Source organism: Falco biarmicus, chromosome 19, assembly GCF_023638135.1.
Source record: "Falco biarmicus isolate bFalBia1 chromosome 19, bFalBia1.pri, whole genome shotgun sequence".
Classification (NCBI taxonomy): Eukaryota; Metazoa; Chordata; class Aves; order Falconiformes; family Falconidae; genus Falco; species Falco biarmicus.
Genome location: NC_079306.1, coordinates 4763294 through 4789166, shown reverse-complemented (window position 1 = coordinate 4789166; position 25873 = coordinate 4763294). Strand labels below are relative to the sequence as shown.

Below are 25873 nucleotides of genomic sequence, written 5' to 3'. Positions count from 1 at the left end.
CTAAATCTTTGGACAGGTCATTTAGAAGAGTGAATGTAGAAAAGAAGGCAAACTTACTTTTTTTTTTTTTTTTTTTTTTTTTTGGTAAGAAATTTGGAGTACTAATTTCACAAAGCTAATGCATACCAGACAATGTAGTACAAGCTCCTCCAGGCTGTTAGATGAATAAGGTCTTTCAGGCACTGCACACTGCGCCACTTGTTCCCTAAAGTAGCGCTTTCTGGTAGCTAACCTCTCAGCTGGCAAGAACAGAGGACACTGCACCAAGTGCCATTTGTCTGCCAGCTTTCAAAAAGCAAAGCCACCCTTACAGCTGTTCCATTCTGCACTTCCCATACACACTTCCATCGTGTCTGACACCCTAGATGGACACACAATATTCTTTGGAATTAAACCCCCGTGAGTCTGATGAGCTCAGCTGTCTGAATCCTGCTGAAAGTCAACCCTAACCGGCTCAGAGTTTTCAGAATCTATCACACCTAGCTTGCGCACTCTGAAAATTGTCTGTAACTTTTCATCCCAAACCAATACTCCTGAAGTGAATCAGGAAGCAATTCATATTTTTAGAACGCAGCCTTCTGTCATAGTTCCTGAATGAAGAGGAAAATGATTACCTGTTATTTGTAACTCCTGAATGATGCAAAGACAGAGGTTATAGATGAAGCATTCTGGAAACTGTATATATTTTACCATGTGAAACCAAATAATTTCTTAGATCACCATGAGTTCTTGAAGCATTGTTACAGACAAAAAAAAGCACATGCTACTTATTTTGCTGCATTTGCATCCTTATAATACCAAGTTTAATGACATCAATGCAGCTGATGAGTCCAGAACCTTCCAAATTATGCCATTTTGAAGAGTTACTTTGACTCCTTCACAGTCAGAAGGGAGCTCAGAGGTAACTAGTCTGCGATTGCCTCCCCTACCAAACCCCAAGCTGGTTACCGGTCGCACTGTCGTGTAGATGGTGCCCTCTAGTGCTCCTTCCTCCTAAACCAGGAGCCAGACCCTGCCCCCGCTGCCCGGAGCCCATGACGTCCCCAAGCAGAATCACAGTATCATGGAATGGGTTGGGTTGGGAGGGACCTTAAAGCCCACCCAGTTCCACCCCCCGCCACGGACAGGGACACCTTCTGCCAGCCCAGGGTGGCCCCAGCCCCGTCCAAACTGACCTTGAGCACTGCCAGGGCTGGGGCACCCACAGCTGCTCTGGGCAGCCTGTGCCAGCGCCTCGCCGCCCTCACAGGGAAGGATTTCTTCCCGATATCTAATACAAATCTGCTCTCTTTCAGTTTAAAGCCATTCCCCTTTTCCTATCCTTACAAGCCCTTGTAAAAAGTCCTTCTCCACCTTTCTGGTAGGCCCCTAAAGGGGTACTGGAAGAATCGGCAATACATGGTTAAAGAATAACCGTCAGGAGCTTTTCATGGAACTGTAATTATTTTATTTTTTAAACAACTTTCCCTTCTCTTTCCTCTGACTCAGCGAATGGCACTGAGTGGCAAATGAGAAAATAATAACAGTATTGCAATCACATCTAGGTGCCTCTATGAGTGGCCCCAGAGCCCCATTCCACTGTGGCCTGCAGCGTGCTGCGCGTGCACATATTAACAGGAAAATATATACATGTAAGAACAGCAAAACCACAAAAAGAAGGATGTGGGTCAGCAGCCCGGGTGCTGCTGCCTGCTTCCCAGTCCAGGCCGCAGGGGCCAGTCAGGACCCAGCAGCCCACCACCATTCCAGACACCTGCCAGACGAGGTCACTCCACAACAAGAGAAAGGAGATTCTCCCATCTCCCATCGTGCCTTCCCTTGCAACGAGACATCTCCTGATACCGTTTCAAATGTCTCAGGACAAAAATAAAGCTTCGGCTCTGCCCTTCCAGAGCACGGTGCTGCTACGTGGGGGTTTTACAGCCATTATTTTTCCCCAGAGCATGATGCAATGCATTCATAAGTGGCACCTACTGAACTCACGAGCCATCAGTACAGGGTGTAACTGCATCTGATATGGAAATTTACACCACACAATTCTTAGGGTTGTTTTTAGTGATTCTAACTTTGACAGTTTTATTGCTGCTTTCTATCACCGGAACCATGTAAGACAACTGGACCTCGGATTTGTCTTTGCACATCCTTGAAAGCTTTTCACTTACTTACTCCAGCTGGAAGAAAACTGACTGGCTCTGGGCACTGCCGCCATTACACTTAACAATTTGCCACTGGCATTTGTGCAGCTGCTAATAGTCACCACGATGAGTTGGGGAAATGAAGCACAAATTCTGTAGTTGAGTGACTGTACCTTGTGTGTTCTTTTAAGTTCCTTCTTTTTTAATTCGCCATATTAATAATGTCTGAGAGACAACAGGTTTTGCACACATTCTAAACAGTCTTCTAAATAATAAATCCAGATAAATATAATCACTTGTAAAAGGAAATAGATTTTAAATACATTTATTTGCTTTCACTTTCTTAATTATGTCACTTTCTTTAATCATGTTTAGCTGTTTCTGAATTACTGTGACTAATTCAGAATAGCTGTAATTCTATTGCCTCAACTTTAAGGGTGCGGCCAACGCTTATACAGATTAAAGATAAGTAACCGTGAGTATCTAAATACCATCAACCACTGAGTAGTTTCTAACATTCAGGGGCAGATTCACTGAACAACTTCAGCAGGTTCCTAGTACTTCAGAAGAGAGCACCGAGTCCATTCCTATTAGACGAGTATTAGCTATACATTTAAGCACATGCCTATGTCACAGAGATTTCCCAGTTCCACTCCCTCTCCGCACCTGGCCCCCGCAGAGGCCAGCGCAGCTTCTTCCTGGCAGCGGGTAAAGAACTCGTCTCACTTTCCCATTCTCCCTCATCTACTCTTCCTTCTTTCTAAACTACATCTTTCCCTTCTACGCAGCAAACGATATTTGTACTAACCTTGCACATAGAACTGATGTATGATTCCTAGTGAAAGTACATATTCTATACCCCTAGAAATCCAGGTGTGCTAGAGCAAGGAAGAGACCTACTGGGGGAATTTGCAAAAGCTGCAACTCAAGCACTTCAAAAGATCTGCAGTAAAAGACATGCAGCAAGTATTTCCAAATTTAAACGGTTGTCTCAGTGGGTGTTTCATATTACTATCTGCTTCACGATTCCTCACTTTGTTCTGGGAAATATTTTTTGCTTTTCAATAGTATGATGTTCCTGGAATCTTCTTTGTAGTGAAAATGCTTAACCTTAATGTAGAAATTATGCAGAAATTTAAGCCTGCAGCTATTCAGAAATTCAGAGCAGAGATATATTAATATTCTTCCTCCTTCCATCCCTCCTCATTCTTACAAAGGTACAACTCGTCTGTTCAGACTTGTGATTTGAATGAGGAGTAACTCTAGATGTCTGTGTAAAAGGGAAAAGAAAAAAAAAAGAGAAAAAAAAAAAAAAGAGGCTCTCTCAGGGAAAGCCTCTAACTAATTTGTGTAACATGTTAATGTAAGAGATTTTACTAACAACCAACCTTACTACCCCTGGCAGTATACATCAATTGAGATGGAAATACCCGTCATTATATCATAAGATAAAACATTTTAATCTCCAGAAGACTGTGCTTCAAAGAAAGCAAGTGCCAAACACATGCATTTATCTTTAACGCCAAAAGCTTTTAAGTATTTCAAGAGGCACAATCCAAGCTTTCAGAGCTATATTAACTTCAGCAGGAGCACTGGAAGGATGTACACAGGAGGTGTGATAACACCCAATATTTAGCATTAAAAAGTCATAGCTTGATTACATATGGAAAAGAATTAAAGACATGGAACATCCTGGGTGGGCCAGCCCACAAAACAGCCCCCTTTCCTACAGCGGCGAGACCCTGCATCTGTGCAAGACCTCGACCCACAGCACAGGGGATGGAGGCTGGGCTGGTCAGCGCAGCAAGGCCTCCTTCCCAACAGCCCCTCTCGGAACTCCTGCTGGAGCTGGGCCTCGCCTGCCATCCCGTGCTGTGGCCTGATCGGGTTTGCAGAGCGTTCTCTATGGCTGGGTCCATATATGCCACGAGTTCTTTCAAGATTTTACAGCACAGGACCGCAGCTGTGTAACAAGATGGAGATAGCTAGGCTGTCACGGCTTGCCTGCATCTCTACACCATTTTTCAGCCTTCTGTTTATGAGGAGGCTCCCCACCTGCTCCCAGAACCACTTCTCCTTTTCCACATCTCCCCAAATGATTTGTTGCTGGTTTCACCACACCTGTCTTCAGTTTCTTTGAGGTCGTTTTCTTAATCATTTTAAATTGGCTCTGGTTGTGGCTGTTCTGTGACTGATCTCACCTTGGAGCCCCTGAAGGCTGTGCAGAGTTTACAGAATCCATCAGAGGAGAATCTGGAGCCTGTTTTCTGACAATTTAGAGAAAGTCATGTGCCTGTTTGCTTGCAAGTGCTTATGAAAGCCTTTTATTCTATATGCATGCATATTTTAAATCAAAATCTCTGTATCTCTGTGTAATATATATGTATTTTAAAGGAACTACGCTTATTCACTACTCTGATAAGAATTAACCAGGACTCTCCTAAGCTATTGCCGACTTTTAAATGGAAGGAGAAAGGTAGGAGACATTATGCAAAATAATTTCTTGTAATCGGAGAAAATGAGTTCACAATATGCAATTAAAAGTACTAAACTGTAAATCATTATCTTGAAACAAGAGCACTGATAATGAAGTTGATTTCGTATTATTTGAACTCTTATTTAGAGGAATGGATACATCTTGTTGATGTTTGATTCTTGCTTAATAGAGCGTACGGTGATAAAGCAAGCTATTTTGGGATAAGGAAAATTTCAATTTAGCTTTTTGTAAGATTTTTCCTCAAGTGAAAAAAATATGATTTGGCCTTTAATAATAATAGCAAGGTAGTTGATAATGCAGCGTAGCTTAACAACTTCCTGATTACTAACTCCTTCCTGACAATTATTTCTTCTGTGGTCTTACATCATCCATTTTGGCAAATCCACTTGATATTCCTCATCTAGAAAACATGCTTTAAAATATTTATTAACCTACACACTACACAGATTAAGAATTCAAAATTGTAGGTATCAGAAGTCCTTCTTATTCAGATACTATGCTGCAGAGCAACGTACCTGTTTGCAGGACTGCTGCTGAGGTTAGTGGTGGGCTTTGCATAAGAGAGCCACTAGCTGCTTCTTGGCTGCAAGGTCTCACTTAGGTACACAACACTTGGGTTTGTAACTAAAATGTTGATACAGTGACTGATAAAAATCAAATTCCAGGCAAGAAAATCTGATAGAATAGGTAACACTTCATCGGTCATTTTTTTTGATTGGTCAGTCCACTGAGGAACAATTCATTCTTGATTTGAAAAATTACTACGTACGTGTGTGATTTCATATCCTGACTTAATGAAGCTTTCATTACTTTACTCATATTAATAATGTTTCCGTTTTTTCCTTTGAATTTTAGCATCGAGGTAACCCTGTGTTCTGGCTGATAGTAACCACTGCTCCTTTACATTAAATACTGCTCTTTAATACCGTCCACTTTTACTAACAGCGTGAATATGCTGCATAGAGACTGTTACACAGGCAAACGAGGGCAGTACATGTACACCTACACCACACTCTGGCTAACAGATCACCACGAACACGGCTTCTAACACGGAAAGGCTGTATGACGATTACTTGATAACTGTAAAGGAAATTTCATCCTTTTGTTCTCATCACTGCTGTGTGTTTATTTTCCAGTGACAAAACTGGAGTCAGAAAGCCATATAAAAGTTACAGAGCTATAAAGGAGATCAAAGGTACATCCACTACAGAATGAAACTGAGCCATAAGACCTATGACCCTTTTAAGAATGTGTTGTTACAACATTTTTAAACAGGTTTTTGTTCAGTTTAAGCAAGTAACTTCAACTATTGTAAAAATGATATTTTTTAATGAATTATTATTCATATTAGTAAGTCTATAAGGATGAATGCAGAGAAGGATGAAAGAATATATATACATGAGAAAATTAATGGTAAAAGTCAGTAAACAAAACTATTTCAGTAATATTTACCAGTACATTGAACAGTAAGAAAGTTCAAATATTTGACTTTAAGAGCAGTAATTTGATGACACCTGGATGAACCTGGCTGAATTCTTAATAAACAAACTGATTTGTAATAAACACACTAATGGTTTAGTTTCCTGGAAATTAAACAGTAAGTTTCCTTTTCTTCTCTGCTAGAGGCTGAAATGAAGGTGAAGGTATCTTTGTAAAGCTTAACTTTTTTCCCTTCAAGTTTGAAGAATGAGAATTTCTTTCAACTTAATGTTTTTAGATTATGGTATCTTCTGTCCAATAAAAAACTTAAATTCTTACATTCTAAAATGCATCCAGGGTACTTCTTAATTTGCTCAATCCTCATGTTCTTACCTTTATAGATATTTTGTAATGAGTTGATACATAATGAGTGTGCTACCTATGAGTGTGTGTGTGTATACATGGATTTTTTTAAACAGAAGGTTGGGTTTTTTTTGGTTTTAGAAGCAAAAAGTTTAGCTGGTTTTGTGGCATTTTTAAATATAACATCTTGCACAAAGTAGGGCATGAACTACTTGAATTTTCAAGTCTGCTCCTACTACTTTTTGTACTTTTTGTGTAGATCCTCTAACAGTGATACCGATGAAATAATATATTGAAGAAAGTATTCCTGTTAGTTTTCAGAAACACAAATTCTCAAATTCATTCATTTCAGCACTAATAATAGTTTTTGCTGTAATACAGGAGCTCATTAGTAACAAACAGCACCTTAGAGGAAATACTGCAGCATACTTTTAAGCAGAAGAATAATGAGTCATCACTATGACAAAGCCGAGAGAAAAGAAATGTGATTCTAGAATGTATTAGGAAAGGCACTTGCTGCAAAGTCATGTTAGTATCAATACGATTTTAGCCAGCAGCTCCCTTCCAATCTTAGGTTCCTAATTAAGCGTTATTTCTGCATGTCCCCAATATTAAGACAGATTCCCAAGGGAGAAGGATGTGACAAAATTTCCCATTTTCTTTGTATCCCCCATGTCTTTAACTATTCTTTCCTTCAAGCTTTGCTCCTTACATGAGCGTATCAGAGGAAACACACAATCACAGAAGTTTATCATAAAGTTACCACACAGCTTTAAACAAATATACAAATGTAATTAGTCAACTGATACTGATTAACAGACACTTTCATCCCTGGGGAAAAAAAACTAACCAAACAAACCAACAGAAAATTTCAGTTTACCTTAACTTCCCAAAAGACATGAGCTCAAACCCATTTCTGACACTCCTCTACCAGAAGATCTACCAAAGGTCTGACGCTTTTGGGTGGGAAGGTTTCCAGTGGAAAAGTACCTTCCAGAAGCCTTCTGCCTGCCACAGAGTCTTCTCTCTCTTTCCCAGGTTTACCCCCTACCTTAGATCCGACCCCACCCTATTTTACCCAGCTCACATTTGCATTGGAACGCAAATGGAACATCCCTTGGGCTTGTTCTGCGCTGCAGAACGACTGCCCTTCATTTTGTGTTTGGTAACCACATCGAACTGTGCATGATCTTCCCTCCAGGGCAGCTGTCTTCTGCATGTTACAGTGCTGGTTGGAGCTCTGTAAGGATCTTGGACATCATCACACCAATTTCTTTATTGGTCTGGTGCTTACACGATGCCAACAATTCCTCTGCCAAAGTAAGTTACTATTAAAACAGTACTCTTGTGAGGCTATACTTCAAATGTAAAAAAAAAAAACAAACCAACAAAAAACCAATCCAAACCTCTGTACTTTGAGATAAATTCTTTTTTTGGCAATTATCTGATAAAACTGTTTTGTAAAAAGGATATGAATATTTTGTTTTCCTGTAGCCTGTGCTCCTTATCATGCTTTAACTAATACAAACCACAGTATCAAGCAAATATAGAACAGCAAAACAGAACTTTACTCTTAAATACCACAGTGAAAAATTAACAATAAAAATATCTTAATATAGAAAGCAGCCACTTAGGGGGACTACTTAGTGAGGATAGCTCTAGTCTGCGGCAGGTAGTCTCTCCAGACTCCCTTCAGAGCTGATGGAAAGAGAAGCTCTTCCAGGAAGCAATTGGCAGCAGCTACCCGAAGCACTGCTGTCTGGAGGAGCTGCTCACACTCCGCTGACTATGCAGAGGTGTCATTTATGTTTAGATCCAGACTGTTATCTTTTTGCTTTCATTTTCCCTTATCTCGCAAGATCCAAGATGTATGAGGTCTGTTAAATGCCTGCTGGAGCATCTGTGTGTGTGTGTCCTTCTGCAGGTCTCATGGGGACAGCCATGACATGGCACTGCAGTTTCTAGGCACGAAGAGGGCACATAGGGACTGCCCAGTGAGGCAGAACTGGAACCAGCTAATTACACCGTGCTGAGCAAGTCAGGACAAAACCACCCCCTGGACCTTTCACAGCTCTTGAGGAACCTACACAGGCACCTCAAAAAAGGCTATTTGCACAGCTCTGTCTTAATGGACAGAAAGTAATTAATAAATCCCCACCTAGGTGGAGCTGAAGAACTCTAATTTGCTACTCCTCAGTCATCAATAGGATTATTTTATTTGAATTTTTACTGTAGAAGGAAATAGACATCAAACATACAATTTTAACATATTACATTACTATAGAAAAAATAACTTTTTTTTTTTTTTTTTTCCCCAACACACAACCAAATACGAAGTCTGCGGTCATTTTTTTCCTCAAACAGAATCCTTTTCCACAGTGCCAAGAGTTCCCAGCTTTTATGTATACTGTGGTTTTCTTTTGGTTTGTTGCTGTGGCCGTACACTTATTTTTGGATTCTCCCCTCATTTTTGTCAGTTAAATTAGAAGCATGAGGAAAGGGTTTCCTCAGTTATTTTTGGGGCTGGCTTTTGCTTTTTTTAAAATGAGATGCACTCAAAGCAGAAACTGAAACATACCATGAGCTCCAATTTTAAAGTTTAAAAAGCAGAAGAGTGTTCCCCAGAAGAAAAGGCTGTAACTCAAGTGAAAAATCTCCCAACAGCAATAGCACCAGGAATTTCACTGCCCCAGGCTGTGCTCTGCAGAAATAAATTTTCTGCCATTCTGCTCAAAGCAGCTGCTGTCACCAACTTTCTCTGTTCCCATCCTATGCATTTTGCCACCCTTGGGCAGCTGCTTGCCCTGACTCCATTTGTGCCAGTCCTGCTGATCAATGAACAACTGGAGAGCACAAGTGTGTACTTACAATATGGTACAACCTTACTCAGGCTGCAACCCAAACCACGAGACTCAGAAATCAGAAATAAAAATAATTTAAGAATTATTTAATTCTTAAATTATTTTTCTCTCGTAATGTCTGATCTCGTTCTCTGGTTCAGACATTTGTGATGTTTACGATCAGTGAAACTGGTAATTTTTTTAGTGTATAGCAACAACTCTTGCTGCCAAAATCAACATGCAGTACTGTTTACTGTTGAATGTGGCAGTTTTCGTTTTGATAATTCTCATTACTTCATCATACAGCTGAAGTATTCTACACTTTTCTGCTAACCCACATTCCTGAATTCATGTGATTAGCCGGGAATGTCAGCTTCCCCTGTTATCACATAAAAATACAGATGAAGAAATGTGAAAGCATGCTCCCTGAAGGCCAGACACCGACAGACCCTCATGGCTTTATGTCCTCAACAGTATGAGTTTTTTAAAACTAGTTTAATCTGGGGGACAGTGGGGGAATAAAGGGAGAAAAAGGCTAACCCCTCATCTTGGAATGTGTGGGAATGACAAGGAATAGTTTTGTTAGTTCTTAGGTAGATTCCAGATCAAAGAAAACTCTTTTGTCCAAGTCTTACCTGCAGCAGGGCAAGCATATTGCCACCCCTACCATCGCTCCCCTTGACCCAGGCACCTGCTTTTATGGAAGGGTACCCCAAATTCTTTTGAGACTGCAACTGGATCAGATTTACCTGAAATTAGACAATGGCTACTGTAGGGATGAGTGAGAAAAGGGGAAATTTGTCCGGTAATCCTGCATGTGCCATGTTTCCTTGGGAAAACAGGCCAAACTTGGGGAACAGATGGATGAACTACACGGCTGCACAGGTTGCCTCAAACACATGAAGAGCATTTTAACTAGGAAGTAACTTCTTCCGAGTTTCACCATGAGCATTTGTACCAAAGTCCAGCTAAACTTACCCTTTCTCACGTGTGACGCTGAAAAAACCCTTTGGGATTAGGGTTTATACTGTGGGGTTTTTCTTCAGTTTGGGCTTTGAACCACCCACCACCAGCATAACGCTGACACGAACTGACAGGAAAAGCCTCTCCTGAGGGGCGGAGGGGAGGCACAGGCTGGTTTAGGGTGGAAAATGAAGCACTTGGCGGGAGATTTGCTCCCCTCCGCCAGCACCACAGGCCGCCCGCCTTGCAGAGGCAAATGGCGGCGGCGCCGCTCTGAAGCACGACCGTTGAGTAACGACCGTGGCGGGAGGGGGAGCGCGATAGGCGGGCCCCGGCGGAGGGGCGGAACTGCGGCAAATCTCAGCCAATCAGCGGCAGGGTCGCGGCTCGGCCCCTGCGGCCCGCAGCCGGGCAGCCCCGTCGCTGGCGTTTTCCCGCCCTCGGGGGCCCCGCGCGCCCCCCGCCCCGGCGCTCTCTGGGTTCCTGAGGCGTCCCGGCCGCCGAGGAAGGAAGGGGAGAGGAAGCGGCACAACTGGAAGGGGGAGATAAGGGCCGAGAGGGGCGGGAAAGAGAAAGAAGGGGCCACAAAAGACAAAAGCTCGGATGAGGAGGAGGAAGGAGCAGGAGGGAAGAAGCCGCACGGCCGCCAGCCAGCAGGGCTTCCCCTCACTGCGACAAAATGGAGGACAGCAGAGCCCCTGGGGTTCCGCTGGAGACAGCGGGCTGGGGCGCTTTTCGGAGGGCGGCAGCTCCCCTCCGGCCCTGCCCGGCAGCCACCCAGGCGGGGAAGCGAGGAGCTGGGCAGGGGAACCTGTGCAGCAGCAGGTGTGTTTTCCACCAGAGAGCGCCAGTCTGTGTCAGGGAGAAAGGTGGTTTATGACAGGTCACGGACAAGCTGCTCGCCTCCACGAGAATCAGCTCAGGAGCCCATCAGCCCACGCCTCGAAGTTCTTCCTGATTTTGGAAGACGTGCCTACGCAGCACTGAATTTCATCTCCCTTGCCATGCATGTATGTACCCGAATGGAACCGCCTGGGTTTATTTCATGTAAACCCACCGGTCTCCCGAAAAGGTAGACTCAACTTCTGTTAAAAACAATCCTAAAGCTCAGGTTCTGCATTTGGTTTCGCTTCAGCAGGCAAATAGGCACACAGGGAGGGAGCAAGCAATATGGGGCTTGAGTTGAAAAAGCAATTCCTCCCCGCACCTTGAAAAAAAAAAAAAAAATAATCCCAGAAAACCACCACCCATTTCTTGGCTGATCTAGCAGAAGAAAAGCCTGTTTAGTTACTAGCTTTCTCAAGTGCATCCAGGGGATTTTTGCCAAGAATCCTGGACTAATCCCAACATAAAAACAATGTGATGTCTAGCTGCATAGAAGCAGGTTTTTTTAAAACACTGTTCTTAAACAAGGAGCAACGCACATGGACTGAGGCAGCTACTTTGAAGGGACAGCATCAGACTTGCAGGTTCAGGCACATGAAATCAGTATTTAGGGAAAACAAAATATAACCAGGCTCTTGATTTTTCATTTTTGTTTCTTAAGACTCAGCCAGACTTACATAGCTCAGCTACACTCAAATGGTATTGATTTATCCAGTATGTGAAAGCCCTGTCAGCTCCAAGGCTCATTTCTACATTCAACTCCTCTGGAAACTAAGGGAACTATCCAGACACCACTTCGGGTTTTCCATGGCCTCCTTCCTTGGCTGTGACAATGTTACCAAGCTCTGAAGTATCATAAAGTCCAAGTTCTAGCTCCAGAAAGATACACAATGCTGCAGGTTTCCCCCCCACAACAAAAAGGCAACAGCAAAGAACAATTACTTCTCACTCCATTCCTTAAGAAATACCACATTCTCCACAGCTGTACATACTAAAAGAAGTAATCCAATACAATAGTCTCAATTTATTTGAAATAATTCGGTTTGAAAACTTTTTAATTTAAAATTTACAGCACACGTTGGGAGGAAACATGTTTTGTTACAACTAAAAATTATCAGAAGAGTGCTGCAGGGTTGTTTTCTTTAATTTAACACTGTCATGGCTTTATTCAAAACACAGTTGCACAAAATCAGTTACTCCAAAGTTTAAGGAAAGAGTTTGATAAGGAACCAAAACACACTATATACATACTGCCATACAAAGAGCATTAAAATAGGACAAAACCTCTACAAAATATAAAACCCACCCTTACATATTTGCATGAAAAGACCACCCACCAAGCAAAAAAGTTTCAAAAGTTATCTGGAGGCTCTGTATTACTTATTTTAAAAAATGCTATGCTGTTTAATTGCATGCCAAGCTGACAAATATGAAACTATACTTAGATGGTAACACTGAGGAAAAGACAAAGTTACTTAGGAAGTTGAAGTTGTGTGTGAGGCTCAGATTTTTAGACGTAGTGGCTGATGCACGACACTGCAAGTTGGTTTTAGGAAGCATTAACTCTGCCTATCTTGGGGAAGGTCTGCTAACCCCTTCCGAGTTTATTGTGTTTTGTCCGATTTGCTCATCCAACATCAAAACTGGACTCGCTTACTGAAACAAGACCAGTACTCAAGTAATTTTAATTCAAACTAGAAAGTTTTGTTCCATTGAAAACTAATTTTATATGCATCAGTAAAAGACAGTTAAGGAAAACCCTGACAATGAGGTACTTTAGAAGTACACACTTATAAATAATAGGTTTCAATCATTCACCGAGACTAAAAAAAAAAAAAAAAGCAAACAGATGGGAAAACACACTTTTCTATCTCAAAGCTGAGCACAAAGCAACTGCCTTGAACACAGAGCCTCCACGACAAGATAGGATGTGCACTTACCTAAGGTTTCTATTCATTCAGTATTCATACACAAACACAGGAACTTTAGATTGTGGTTGCAAATGTAGTTTTACCACTACTTTTTCTAGTGTCTTACAGATACTCGTTAAAAAAATGCAAAACCCATTCAGTCAGTTCATTTCCAAGTATATTGCCATCTGCCTGACTCGTTTCATTCAGATGCCTTTAATGGCTGGCTATGCTTTACAGCTACATGAGAAACTATGATTTAAGGCTCTATTCGGGGGAAAAAAACCACACACACAAGAAATTGGGCTTTGCAGAACTTCAACCCTGCAGTATCTAAACTTGATTTAAGAGTTGGAAGTCACATTTAAAGTCTGCTAGTGTGTGAAATACCTATTAAACTTTCACAGGTAACCGATCTATGGGCGACTGACTCTGACTTAAGTCCAGGAAATCTCCCTCTTCCCCACCCTTGGTGTCTCCCCCAGTTTAATGGCAGCTATTGTCAGCCAAGACAGATATAAAAATAAGTCTCTTGAATAAAGCTGTGTGTGATATTTGGTTCAGTACCTACGTGACAATGTAAATTAGTTTTATATCAAGACTACCATTTTAAATCCAAATCATGACTGAAAAAGGAATGCTGTATGTCTGAACTTGTTTCGCAGTGGCTCAAATAGAAAACATGAATCCATCGGGGCAGAATTATTACAACCTGTTGGTCATAATCAGGCTGCTAGAAAAAAAAGCTTGTCTGCGTGTCTCCTGTACTTGCCACCAACTGTATGCAATGGAACAAGTCTCTGCAGCCATTCAATATAAAAAACCCTAAACTATTAACTAGTATTATACATAAACTTGAATGTTTTGCCTACAACCAGATTTAAAAACTTTAAAAGGTGACCTGTGAAGAAAGACTAACTTCTGTTCATCTTTCCCCCTTCGGTGATTCTATAAAAGTGTGGGGGGTTGTTTGAAAAAAAATGTGCTTGAAGGAGTTACCCGTTAACGTCTGCATTAGAAATGCATATATTTCATAGCCAAACACCATGATTGTTGCAGAATTCCCAAAATGACAATGCAAGAGCAAAGTGAGTGAAGGTTTAACACTGACTTTCTAGCGAAACTACACATTGCTTTTGTTAATACCTGCAATGACCATGTATTCTGGAGAAAATTAATGGATTAGAATTAGATTTCATTTTGCCAAGATACGTTCTTGAACAGTGATCTAGAGAACACTCCAGCAAACACTGAACATCTGAACAAGCAGGAAAAAAAAAAAAAATCTTCTGAAACCCACTTAGGCTTTACGATGTAACACACAAAATGGATAGAAGACTTTAAAAAAAATATTACAGGAGTCACCTTTTAAGAAGCTGAAATAAAGGTGTAATCTAGTTGTTGACTTCAAACAGAATCCCTGGTAAACTCAAGACTATAGTCAACTTCTCGTTTAAGAGACTGGAATTTGCCATATAGCATTTCTGAGTTCAGCTTTTTAAGTATAAAAACCTTAAAATCTTGAAGGAAATTCATAATATTAAACCCACGTGAAATGGGTGGTTTACCTCTGGGCTAATGATGACCAACACAGCAAGCTTGTATAAAATTAAAGAGCTCCAAATGAAAATCTAGGGGGAAAAACTTGACAATGGCTTCAGTGATTATAGGGCTGAAAATTGTTTTCTACATAGAGGTTCACTAACAGGCTATTATATCTTATTTGGAATGATAAAAAGGGCAAGAATAGTAAAACCACACTTCTCCTATAAAAAGTTAACATATTATCTTCTGTAGGGACATCTATGGTACATGGAGACATACAGATCTGCATAATCACTATTGCGTATTCTGTAACTTAAGAGTCTGGTCCTACTTGTGTCTATACCAAATTAATCATCCTCTTCCTCGCCTTCATCTTCAGGGTCTCGTTTCCTCTTCTCCCCTCGAATGCCCTCTGCTAAGGAAAAGAGGCACACATTGCATTACGTTCTGCTCAGACATCACAAAGGTAACGTTATGCTTTTAGAAAAGGTAATTGAAATGGATTACTGTTTGTTCATCGTTAACATGCTCACCACTACCACACTGCTGCATGGCTTACGGCTCTCAAAAAAAGATGAGTTTCAATTGCCCTCCATAATTAAGTTCAAGCTAAGCATGTGATGTTCCACAGAGGGATCACCGATATGAAGTAGATTTATAAAAAAGTGTTTCTGTTAACACTTATTTGAGAACTACAACGGAAAGGACGTTTTTCCATCTCCCCAACTTCGGGTTTTAGAAGCTGCATACATCCTGCCCAAAATGCAGCCGTTTCTGCAGATACCAAGCTCCGTTCTCTCTCCAGTGACAAAGTGATATAAGCATCTTGCATAAACATCTTTGAGCTTATTCTTAGAAATATGTTTAATTCAGTCAGTGGACTATGCGCTCTTGTGGTGAAATCATGAAATGCAATTTTGTCAAATCTAATACATTTATTTTTCAGCAGTCATTTCCTGGCTAATTAGCCATCCTGACTGCCTGCTTTGTTGTCTTAATAGATTCCAGGGCTGCATTTATAAAAACTCAAGAATTAGCATTACTACTTCAGAATTTCAGGTTTTTCAAGTGCAAGGTACATCTCCAAAAACTGATCCATAAGCCAAGCATACGGATGAGACAGGCTCTAGTCTGTGGAGAAATTCTAGAATTTGTCTCGTTGACACAGAGGTGGAACCAGACTCCAGCATTAATACAAAAATTTGCTGCTAGGGCTAGCTTAAAGGTTAGGACAGAGTTCCTAACCATTGGAAAATGGAAGTTCTAGGAGAGCCTCGCAGCAGGACAAGAGGAAAAGCCAGGTCATTTTAAGATGAAGCTTGGTCATTTTTTTGAAGGGACTTTAGCAGCCACTGACTGGTAGGAACAGGGGACTCCTGCCAAGAGAAGTTTAACTTCTGTTCCAGTGGTCCTGTAGGAGCATCAACCCTAAGGCCAGGTCCTACCCTGAAAGCTTGGAAACCTCAAATAAGGTGCAAAAAAAGAACGAGTGATATGTTTGCCCTGTTTAACTCCTTGGAGATCCTTCTTAAAATATCAAAAGGTAAAAATTAATTTATGAAAAAATACTTGAGTAACCCATTTCTTGCAAAGGAAACTTTTTTCTTCAAAATACCAAAGAGACCATACTGGCCTGCACAAACGCCCCTGTCTTTCACATCACTTACACTCAAGGCACCGTACCCTCCTAAAGCAGGATGAACCGCACAGGCTGGCATTTTTTCTTCGCAAGCTTTTGACTATTATGCATGTGTCTGACATCAGAAGAGTAATTTATGAAATTAAGAAGTAACAACCATCGATAAAAGGACTAGGTAGAAAAAAAAAAAAAAGATACGATTAGGCTCACTAGCTAAGGTTGCCCCCGAAAGCAGCTTTACTGCAGGCCACTTTCAGCTTGATAGAGGGAGAAGATACAGCTGCTACCACTGCTTCTAGGGCTGCACCAGCAGAGCCTCTGGTGCACTGAACAAGGCATTTTAAATGTACATAAATAAAACTTGCAAGGCGTACAGAAGTCCCTCTTCTGTCCACTCTTGAAGATTAAAGTTTCTAACCATGTAGGAGATGCAGTATCCTTCAATTTGGAAAACTGCCCCAACAAGACTTTGAAAACTGTCATTTCGTCCTTGTTTCTATCTTACAAGCGGGCAGATAGAAGAAAATACCAAATACTCCACTGCTGCTTTACTACCTGCTCGAGCTCCTGCTTAAACTGATCCTAAAATACTTCACATACCTTCCGAAACAGACCAGCCAAACAGTGATTTATGCTATTAAACTGCACATCCCAGATTTGCATAGTTTCAGAATTACGAAGATTAGATTGTTTTAGTCACAACGTTAATAACTTGAGAACTTACCTTCTTCCTCCTCGTCACCTCCTTCTTCAACATAGTCATCATCATCATCTTCATCCTTTACAAAAATTGTGAAACATTTTTACAGTTGCTGTTTATTGAAGCTTGGCGTACACACTGCTCCTGAGCAGAAATTCAGAAAATCCCACCTACTCTGAGCAGAGGCCACATTCCACATTTACTTTTTTGTTACTGGACATCTGTATAAGGCCAGGCAGCCAAACCGACTGCAGTACATTTAATCAGCGGTATCATCTGACCTGGCATTCTCATTCCGTCGTTTTTCCCCACTTATCACTACTTTACGCCAGCTCAAGGGTAAGTTATTGCAAGATTAACTGAAGAGGCCACGACGGCAAATAGCGACGACAAACCGCTTTAGTTCCCCTCGTAACCCAATGACATTAAAAGACAAGAAAGAGAAAGCAGAACAGCTAATATTTTCACAAAATTGTTTCTATGTCAAATGAATTTAGTTGTTCGGTTTTTTTTAAAAAAAGCTGATAGCTGAAAAATGTAAACAGTTAACCATCAGCAGCTCCAGAAAGTCAAAACAACGGTGCAAGACCTCTGTCCTACCAGCACCATGTCAAGCCTTGATGAGAAACTAAAGTCTTATTTTTATATCCACCCACTATATCAAATTTTATACATTGGGTAATGCAACAAGTGAAAACAGCAAGCCCATCTAACATTTGCCCTTAGCACATGGGAATGAAAAATCACTCTGGATAAATCCACTGCAATTAGAATGGCACATGACTTCATTTTTGAAAATACAGGAACGAGCTACCAGAATAGAACTCTTCCAAGACTTTACATACCTCACCCTGACCACCATCTGTTGCTAACCTAAACGAATGCAAAATACAAACTTAGGACCTGGTTTTGTTGCCCCATCAACAGAAGGGCCATGGTCCTGAACACCCTAACGTTTTCATGGCTCTGTGTGGCAATTCCTGGTCACCAAACATGCAGAGCATCCATGTACATGAACGACCACACACAATTCACTCCTGACACTCTTCCTAGTCACACACTGTTAATCTTCCAAGGAACTACCTCTAACCTCTTGGCTTCAAAACAGGTTTAGTTATTTAGTTTAGCTTCATGAATTGTGTTACAGCTGTTACCTCTTCAGAGTACTAAGGCAGAAAAAGTTACAGACGTAAGCCCTTCATACCAGCCGTGGTTACCAGAACAAAATGAAAAACACCAAAGAGCTTAGTTCAAGATTTTCTGCACATCCATGTGAAACACAGCTGACAGGAAGTCACCACTTATCAAAAGCAAGAGTACCGGAAGTGATGACCACAGGTTTGGGGGTGTTTTTTTGATCTACAACATGCGAGCTGCTCACACAAACTTGCACACAAAATCTGTGCCAGACACACACTCCCTCTGATCCTCCGTAGCTGTAGAGAGCACACTACATCAGGAATCCCGGGTTTTACTTCTACCCAATCATCATTTAGGCACGACCAGTTTCTATCTACAAGAATCTGTTTATAACCTTGTAAAACCATGTATCTTTTCTTACCCTAGGTTCTTAATACTACTTCATTTGCTTTTTAGCACAGTAGTACTTGAAAGATCCTGTGGGCTATTTTCCACAGCTCTTCACACCACCACTGGGAACATTTTCAAGTGAGCCCATGGTGAAAAGCCCCCCATTTATCGCAGCGAAAAACTAAGACTTTTCTTTTGGTTTTTTTTTTTTTTTTACTTGAAGTACTGGTAACTTGTTGCTGCTTCACTCTCTTCTTCCTCAAGACCAGCGTATTTTCTTTGGTTTTCCAAAAGAAATGAATTTATTCTACTTAATATATGTTTCTATTCTGACCATTTAACTGGTAGTAGCACATAGTTTCAAAATGTTGGGGAGAACAGCTTTGGTCGCTCACAGAGAATAAAGTGGCTCCACCATCCTGCAACGTTACGGGATGGGATAAGAGTGACCCAAGTCTCGGAAGTCAGCCAGGACCATCTTCAGAGCTGACAGCCACCGTCCTGCTCAGCGCTCTGCTGTGACAGCAGTGTTCTCTCGAAAACCCCTCACTGCACCGACCCTGCGCTGACACACTCGGTGTCTCCCAGTTTAACACAGAAGCCTGCAGGCAGTTTCTCTGCGTTGCTTCCATTTGGAAGAGTTTACCAACTTTACCTGAATCTCTTCTTTCATCAGGTAGGAAAGACCAACTTCCTCCTCCTCTTCGCCTTCCCCCAAATCTGAACCTCCATCATCTTCATCATCTTCCTCTTCGTATTCTCCTGGAGGACCGGCTTCATCCTCATCTTCGTCATCGTCATCTTCATCTCCTTCTGAAACAAAGAATACACTTGTAAACATCTAAGCTAAAAGTCAAGTTCCATTAACTCCTCCTTATGCGAGTTTGTACACACCAGTGGTATGTAATTGTGTACATATACATACATATACACACAACAGCTGCATATATAGTTGTAACGTTTTCTGCAACACATGGGAAACAAGCACGATTTCAAGGACGTTAATCTTTGTAATTTTTTTTCCCCTAAAGAAAAGCCTACCACCATTTTTACATCACAAGCTTCAGGCAAAATTCTCAATGCCCGAAGCAGCTGTGTATGCAAACTCCTGGAAGGAAGCTGAAATTTTAAGTCGGTGGAAGGGGGAGGGAGGCTTCTCTATAGAATCAAACCCTAAAATATTTAAAGGCAAAACCAGCTTAACATATTACATATATCTTATTTAATCACTTACTAGTAGCTATGAAACACCTACAGTTCCAGAGACATGATCTCCCACTTCATTTCTATGTCTGGAGCACATAATCACTTTCACAGTTTCAGTTAAGCGAATTACAAGAAATGACAAGGTGATTTAACACTTAAATTCATTTTCAAGTTAATAACCTATTAATCTATTTTCAAATACTGGGTTTATTTTCACATTCCAAGTATCAACTATTTGGCTTTTTATCAAGCTCTTTTCAACACGGGCTTCCAAAATCTGATGGGTCTGAGTACTCTTGGGCAGCCCCCTGACAGCCACGGCCCCACACTCAGCAGTGTCAGCTCCCAGCGCATGATTTAAGACACCAAGAAAACACTGAGAAACCTCCATCACGAACAGATACAGCCCAAATCTCGCTAGTTGTTTGTGTGGATGTTTACAACGCACACGTAAGATGCTGTATCACAACAACAGCCCATCATACTTGCTAACAGTGCTCAAACACATTTGGGATGGTTTTCCATCCTCACAGCTCTGACTGTTTCAGTCATTATGTTAAGCCAAGAACACTGAGGGAAGAGCACTCTTACTCCTAATTCCTGCAATCGCATCAACACAGAATTTGTAGGTGCAGAATTTGTGACTACAACTGAGGTCAGATCAAAAGGAAGTGTATATGTATTTTTGAACAAAAAAAAAAAATTTACTACACTCGAGCACGGGACTGAAGCCATTACAAAACCCAGTAAAATTAGGGTTTTGCATACAGAATAATGCCTTCATCCCCTCACTTTCTATCATTCAGCAACACCAAAGAGCTTTCCTCCCAGCAACAACCCCTTCTGAGAACGCTTCTATCTTTGTAACATCTTTATAGTCAAATTGCCTTAAACTCAGGCAGCTTCTTCAAGAACACTCAAAACCTTCAACGGTTTTCACTCCATATCACAGCGTGTTAATACCAAACAAGTTCTAGGAGTCTGTGCTTCAAGAATAAGGGCACCAAATCTCACCAGTGCATTCCAGAAGTCACTATACCCCACACCACATTTACACCTTTATTACAGCATACTACGCCTATCCACAGTTTATTTCAGGAAGTTACCCTCATCATCATCATCTTCTGAGTCCGGTGCCTCATTATCTTCCTGATCAAATCCATCTAGGTATGTGATTTGCTGAAGCAGCTCAAAAATGCTGTCTCTGTAATCCTCGAGGTTTGTAATCTCACAGTTGAACAGGTCAAGGCTCTTCAAGTTTTTCAGATTTTGCTGAAAATAGATGAAAAGGGTTGGGTTTTTTCCCCCCTTCTTGACACAACTCCGTGGTACTTCAAGTTACAGTGCAGTCATAGCCCACACACAGTTAACCATGCAGCCAGCTACAGCGTTTATTTGGTCCCCATCCCTTCTTTTCAGTATTTTGCTCCCCATTAAATACAAAGTTCAGTTCAAAAAGTTTGCAGCAGCGAAAGTGCCCAACGAAAGAAAGCACTTTGGCAGATCAACTCCACAGCGCGTTTGCAGCACGCCCAACACATCCTCGAAGCACTAGACCATGCTGCACAGACTGTGCAACGCATATTTGGGTTTGTCTTTTGTTTGCATCACCTATTTTTGCTCAGGTGATCACAGGCAAAAACTGAACAACTCCAGAAGCCTTTCAGTAAACAGCTTGACTAATTGAATTACAGGCATCTTGTGAGGAGCAAGCAAGAGGCACTTGGTAGGATTTCTAACTACGCTACAGGATTTGCTTTCCGAACAAGGAAGACCGGACAAGTGATGGCGATTCTCCTCACCTTTCAGACTTTACACACATACAGATAACGAGCCGCCTGCACGGCCTGGCGAGCACCTGAGAGCTAAATAAAGCGTGTTTCTTCCACAGAGCATGAACTGCTTTACTTGGTCCATTAGTCAGACCATTAAAGTAGACAAAGAATTTTTATAAGCAGTTTTAAAAACATGCAGCCTGTATCAAAGTCTTAAAAAAACCAACCCAAATCACCTAGAAAAATGGGTGAACAGATCAGGCAGTAACAGGCACTGGCAGCTTCCACGTTTAATGCCCTACTGCTGCTGCTTCCCAGGTTTGCTGCTAACTGACCGTCTCATACACACATCCTAATCACTTCATAGTTTAATGAAAGCTTAAGGCAGTTGCTTATTAGACAAACTATACCTTAACAAATGAACACAAGAGGATTAGCAAGACAGAACTTGGCTACTTTTCTTTCAAAGACTAAACAGAAGCTCAAAAATCTCTTATTCAGTACATCCCATTACTAACACAGAAGGAATTTTACAGCGGCACGTTTACAAGCGCTGTCTCTAATAACCATGACATTGAATTAATCAAGTCAGAACCAACTGGAATACCGACAAACCTAAAACACCGCAGTATCCGTTTCACCTGAGCTGGCAAGGAAAAAAAACCAGGGAACATATGACAGGTAAGAAATGAAATTTCATTTTGCATGCCTTTCAGCTGAAAAGGAACAGAAGCAGCTAGAACATATCACACTGCACCTTTGTCCTTGCTGATTTCGTAGGCTGCACTCGTTAAAAGCCCCTCTCTGCTGTCCCTACAGCTTGCTTCTGTGCCACGTGCTCACGCACAGCCCTTGCAGCTACGCTTGGAAGCTACCATTCCATTGCAAAAAGAATCAGTTCTTGATTAAAAAAAACCCAGTATTTCTGAGAACTAAACTTTCCATCGGCCCCTCTCACTTCATACTTACAAGAGCTTCCACAGTGCCAAGATCTTTGATTTTGTTGCCGCTTAGGTTTAGATATGTGAGATTTGGACATCTTTCTGCAAGGACCTCCAGGCCTCCCGAAATGATGTTGTCACTCAACTCCAACTATTATACAGAGGGAAAAAATTAACTAATTAAACGCTTGGCTTCTTACCATTAGATTCAGACCACATCATTTTTAACTGTTCTCCATTTAGCTTGACAGCTTAATGACAAAACTGAACACTTCTCAAGAGCCGCACAAGTTAACAAGCTTTGGCTGAGAAAAAGTTCCTTTAAGTTTGAGAATTATAGAATTAAAATCTCAACAGTTTGGATATCTAAAGTTTAAAATTAGTAGAATATATAGTACCGGAATTCAGCACAAGCTTTTATTTTGCCACAAATGTGCAACAAAAGGTATTTCGCTGGCCAGGCAATCCAACAGCCTCTTATCACCCACCAGCACGCGGCAAGACACCGCCAACCCTCACAGCGTTTCACAGACAAACATTTACCATCCTGAGACTCACTGACCGAGCCCAATTTGGCTCTAATTAACTGGAGATACCCAACCCAATTTCCGATCTTAAAAAGAAGAAAACCTCAAACGATGCAGATCTGACATGGCGTCATCTCAGAGGCCCGCCATCTCATAAAGCCCCGCGCCGTGCCACCGCGGGCACCGAAAGGCACAACCACGCATCGCCACCCGTGACTTTGACTTCTCCGCACGCTGGCGGAGGAGAGGCACGTACCTTTCGGAGTTTGCTCAACGTGGGGAGTTTGGCCAGCGATGTCAGCTCTACATTGGCCATGCTAAGGAACTCGAGTTCTTTAAATGAATCATTCAGACCTTCGATTTCACCGTTGCTGGATCGGCAGTTATCAAGCACCAACTCCGTCACCTTCAACGGGACAGCAAGTCACTTGTCAGGTTAACGAGCGTCAAAAAACTTCACGCTTCACCCAAACCACAACCCGGAGGCTGTTAACGATCTGTTGGTTTGGTGTTTGTCTTAAATTTAGGCTAGAGGTCCCAAATCACTGACACCCGCCTAGTTAAAAGAAATTAAGAAAAACATGCAACAGTTTCCCTTTCTCTGAGCATGCTTCAAATTCTGCAAAAATCTGCCGGTTAACCCCAAACTTTTATTGAGAGATAAACTGCAGCCTCCCCTAGTGCCACTGCAGCCCGGGCTGGAAGCCGCCCTCACATACAAGCGAACTAACTTGTTTCTAAAGTCTAATCATTTAATTGTGCATATTTAAATGCATAAAAGCGTGCCATTTCTCTCCGAACTCTAAAACCTTCTGGCTCCAGATTATTTTACCAGTGAGTCCTGCAGGTTAATTGAGCCCAATTAAAGAATTTCCTCGTGCCAAAGCTGCAACCACGACTCGATAATCGATACAGGTCGGAGCGACCAACAAGGAACAGCCAATTAATTTTAAATTATTTTATCTACAGTGGAACGTATCACTCATTCGAAAGGACGTGAACAAGGTGACTCTTCCTTTCCCCTGGACGCTTTTTAAATAACATTTTTGGACTGCGGCAGAACCCCCCCGAGCGGCACACTTTGCCAGCTTCAAGTCTTTTTTATTTTTTTCCATCCAAAAAAATATAGGAATAACAAAACAACCAGCCCCCTCCCATAAGCACAAAGTTTCACAGCAAGGGGGACGTGGGGAGGGGGCTTCCCGGCTCGGCCCACGGAGCCCCTTCCCCTCACCTGCCGCTGACAACCCCCACCCCGCGAACACCAGTTTTTGGGTTAAACCAGCAGTTTTGGACACTTTCCCTCCGTCCCGCCGCTGTCACCGTCCCCCCCCCCCCCCATTCCCCCGGAGGTCTGTCCCCGTGTCCTCCCCCCGCCACCGAGCCACGCGTGGGGCCGCCCCACGCGACGTGGCCCCTCGCCTTCGGCCTGGGGGGGGGGAGCGTCTTACAGGGGGCAGCACGCGTGAGCTCCCGAATTTTTGGGGGTGTTATTATTAATTTTTACATCTTTCCGAGGAAAAGGGAAGTTGGCGGCGGAAGGTGCCCGGGGGGTGGGGGGGCTCCCCCCGCAGCCCTGCCCGTGGTGCGCCCGGCGGGGCGGCGGCAGGAAGGAGCGGGACCGCGCCACGCAGCGCACGGGGGGGTGGGGTGGGGGGGCGGAAAACCAAATTAATTTAAAATAATTGAAAATATATATATAATTAAAAAAAAAAAAAAGAAGGGTTGAGGGCGGGCTCGGCGCGACCGTGACCTGTTTACTACAACCGCGCTCGCAAGTTGGAGGCGGCCGGCGGCGAGGCGGGAGCGGATTAACGGCGGGCGCAAGTTGGGGGCCCGCCCGCGGCCCCCCCCCAGCCCCGAGCAACTTCGGGGGGCGGGGGGCGGCCCCGCGGCGCGCAGCCGGCAGCCAGAGCCCGCCGGGGGCGCGGGTCCCCCCCGCCCCGGGGCCCGGAAGCACCGCCCGCGCCCCGCGGGGCTCCTGCGCCACGGCTGACCCAGATTCGGCGGCGGCGCCGGGCCCGCGCGGCCCGAGGCGGCGGTGGGCGCCCGAGCGGGGGCGGGAGCGCGGCCCCCGCCCCGCCGCCCTCACCTTCTCGGGGGCCCGGTTCCTCAACTCCAGGTTGATGCGCTTCTTCATCTCCATCGCCCCCCCCTCCCGCGGCTCCGCAGTGGCGAGGGAGGGTGGCCGGGCGCGGCGGGGGACCGGCCGCGGGGTCGCTGTTGCGGCGGCCGCCGCCGGGAGGGAGCCGGGAGTGGGGAGGGGAACGCCGCGGGCAGCCGCCGCCGCCGCCCCGCTCCGCCCGCAGCTCCGACCCCGTCAATGGCCGCTCGCACACTGAGCCTCCATGACATGGCGCATGGCGCCCCCTCCCGCCGCCACACCCCCGCCCCGGGGCGGGGCTTCCTCCGACACGCCGCCCCTCTGATTGGCCCCGCCGCGCCGCGGGGGGCGCCGCGCCATTGGGCAACGGCGCTGCCCGTCAGGCGCGCCGCCTTTTAAAAGCGGGGGAGGGGAAGGAAGGGGTGGGGTTTGGCCTGCCGCGCGCGGGCTGGCGGGAGTCGTGCGCTGCGCGCCGGGCGCCCTGTGCACGTGGTGGGCAGGAGCGGGGGGTCACGGTCGCGCGTGGGGGTTTGCACGGCCAGGCTGCCGGTGGGGGCGGCTGGCCGGGCCCTGCGGGGGGTGGGGGGCGCTGCTGCCCCTGTGAGCGGGGCTTCGCACCCCCGCACGTGTGGGGGGGCGGGTTGCGTGTGGGAGGTTGCGTGTCCGGTCACACAGAGGGGAGACTGGATTGGGGGGGTGTTGGACCGCCTCCTGTGCCCCCTTGTCTGGCCTCGGCGGGTGCAGATGGGGGGTTTGCACATCCCCTTGCGCTGGGGTGGGCTGCTCGCGGGGGTTTGCGCCCTCTGCTTGCCCCCACGGGGGGCGCAGACCCCCAGTTGTGCGGTGGTGGTCGGGTGCTGGCATGGCCCGGTGCACTGGGGGGAGCTGCTCGCT

The 25873-nt window shown here is 43.8% G+C and overlaps 1 protein-coding gene across 4 annotated transcripts; it reads right to left on the bottom strand.

Moving 5' to 3' along the window:
- Nucleotides 1–12106: 12106 nt before the first annotated feature.
- On the bottom strand, nt 12107–25269 carry ANP32E (acidic nuclear phosphoprotein 32 family member E). Of its 4 annotated transcripts, none has more exons than XM_056321794.1 (7): nt 24968–25269; nt 23132–23281; nt 22377–22499; nt 20739–20904; nt 19082–19239; nt 16921–16975; nt 12107–14972 (listed from the first exon to the last, which is right to left on the bottom strand). In XM_056321794.1, exons 1-7 carry the CDS (start codon nt 25019–25021, stop codon nt 14905–14907), a joined length of 774 nt encoding a protein of 257 aa, XP_056177769.1. In that variant the 5' UTR covers nt 25022–25269; the 3' UTR covers nt 12107–14904. The 4 variants fall into 4 exon arrangements, with proteins under 4 accessions (XP_056177769.1, XP_056177771.1, XP_056177770.1 ...); XM_056321796.1 differs by having other exon boundaries at nt 12107–14969; XM_056321795.1 differs by having other exon boundaries at nt 19082–19236.
- Nucleotides 25270–25873: the final 604 nt, after the last annotated feature.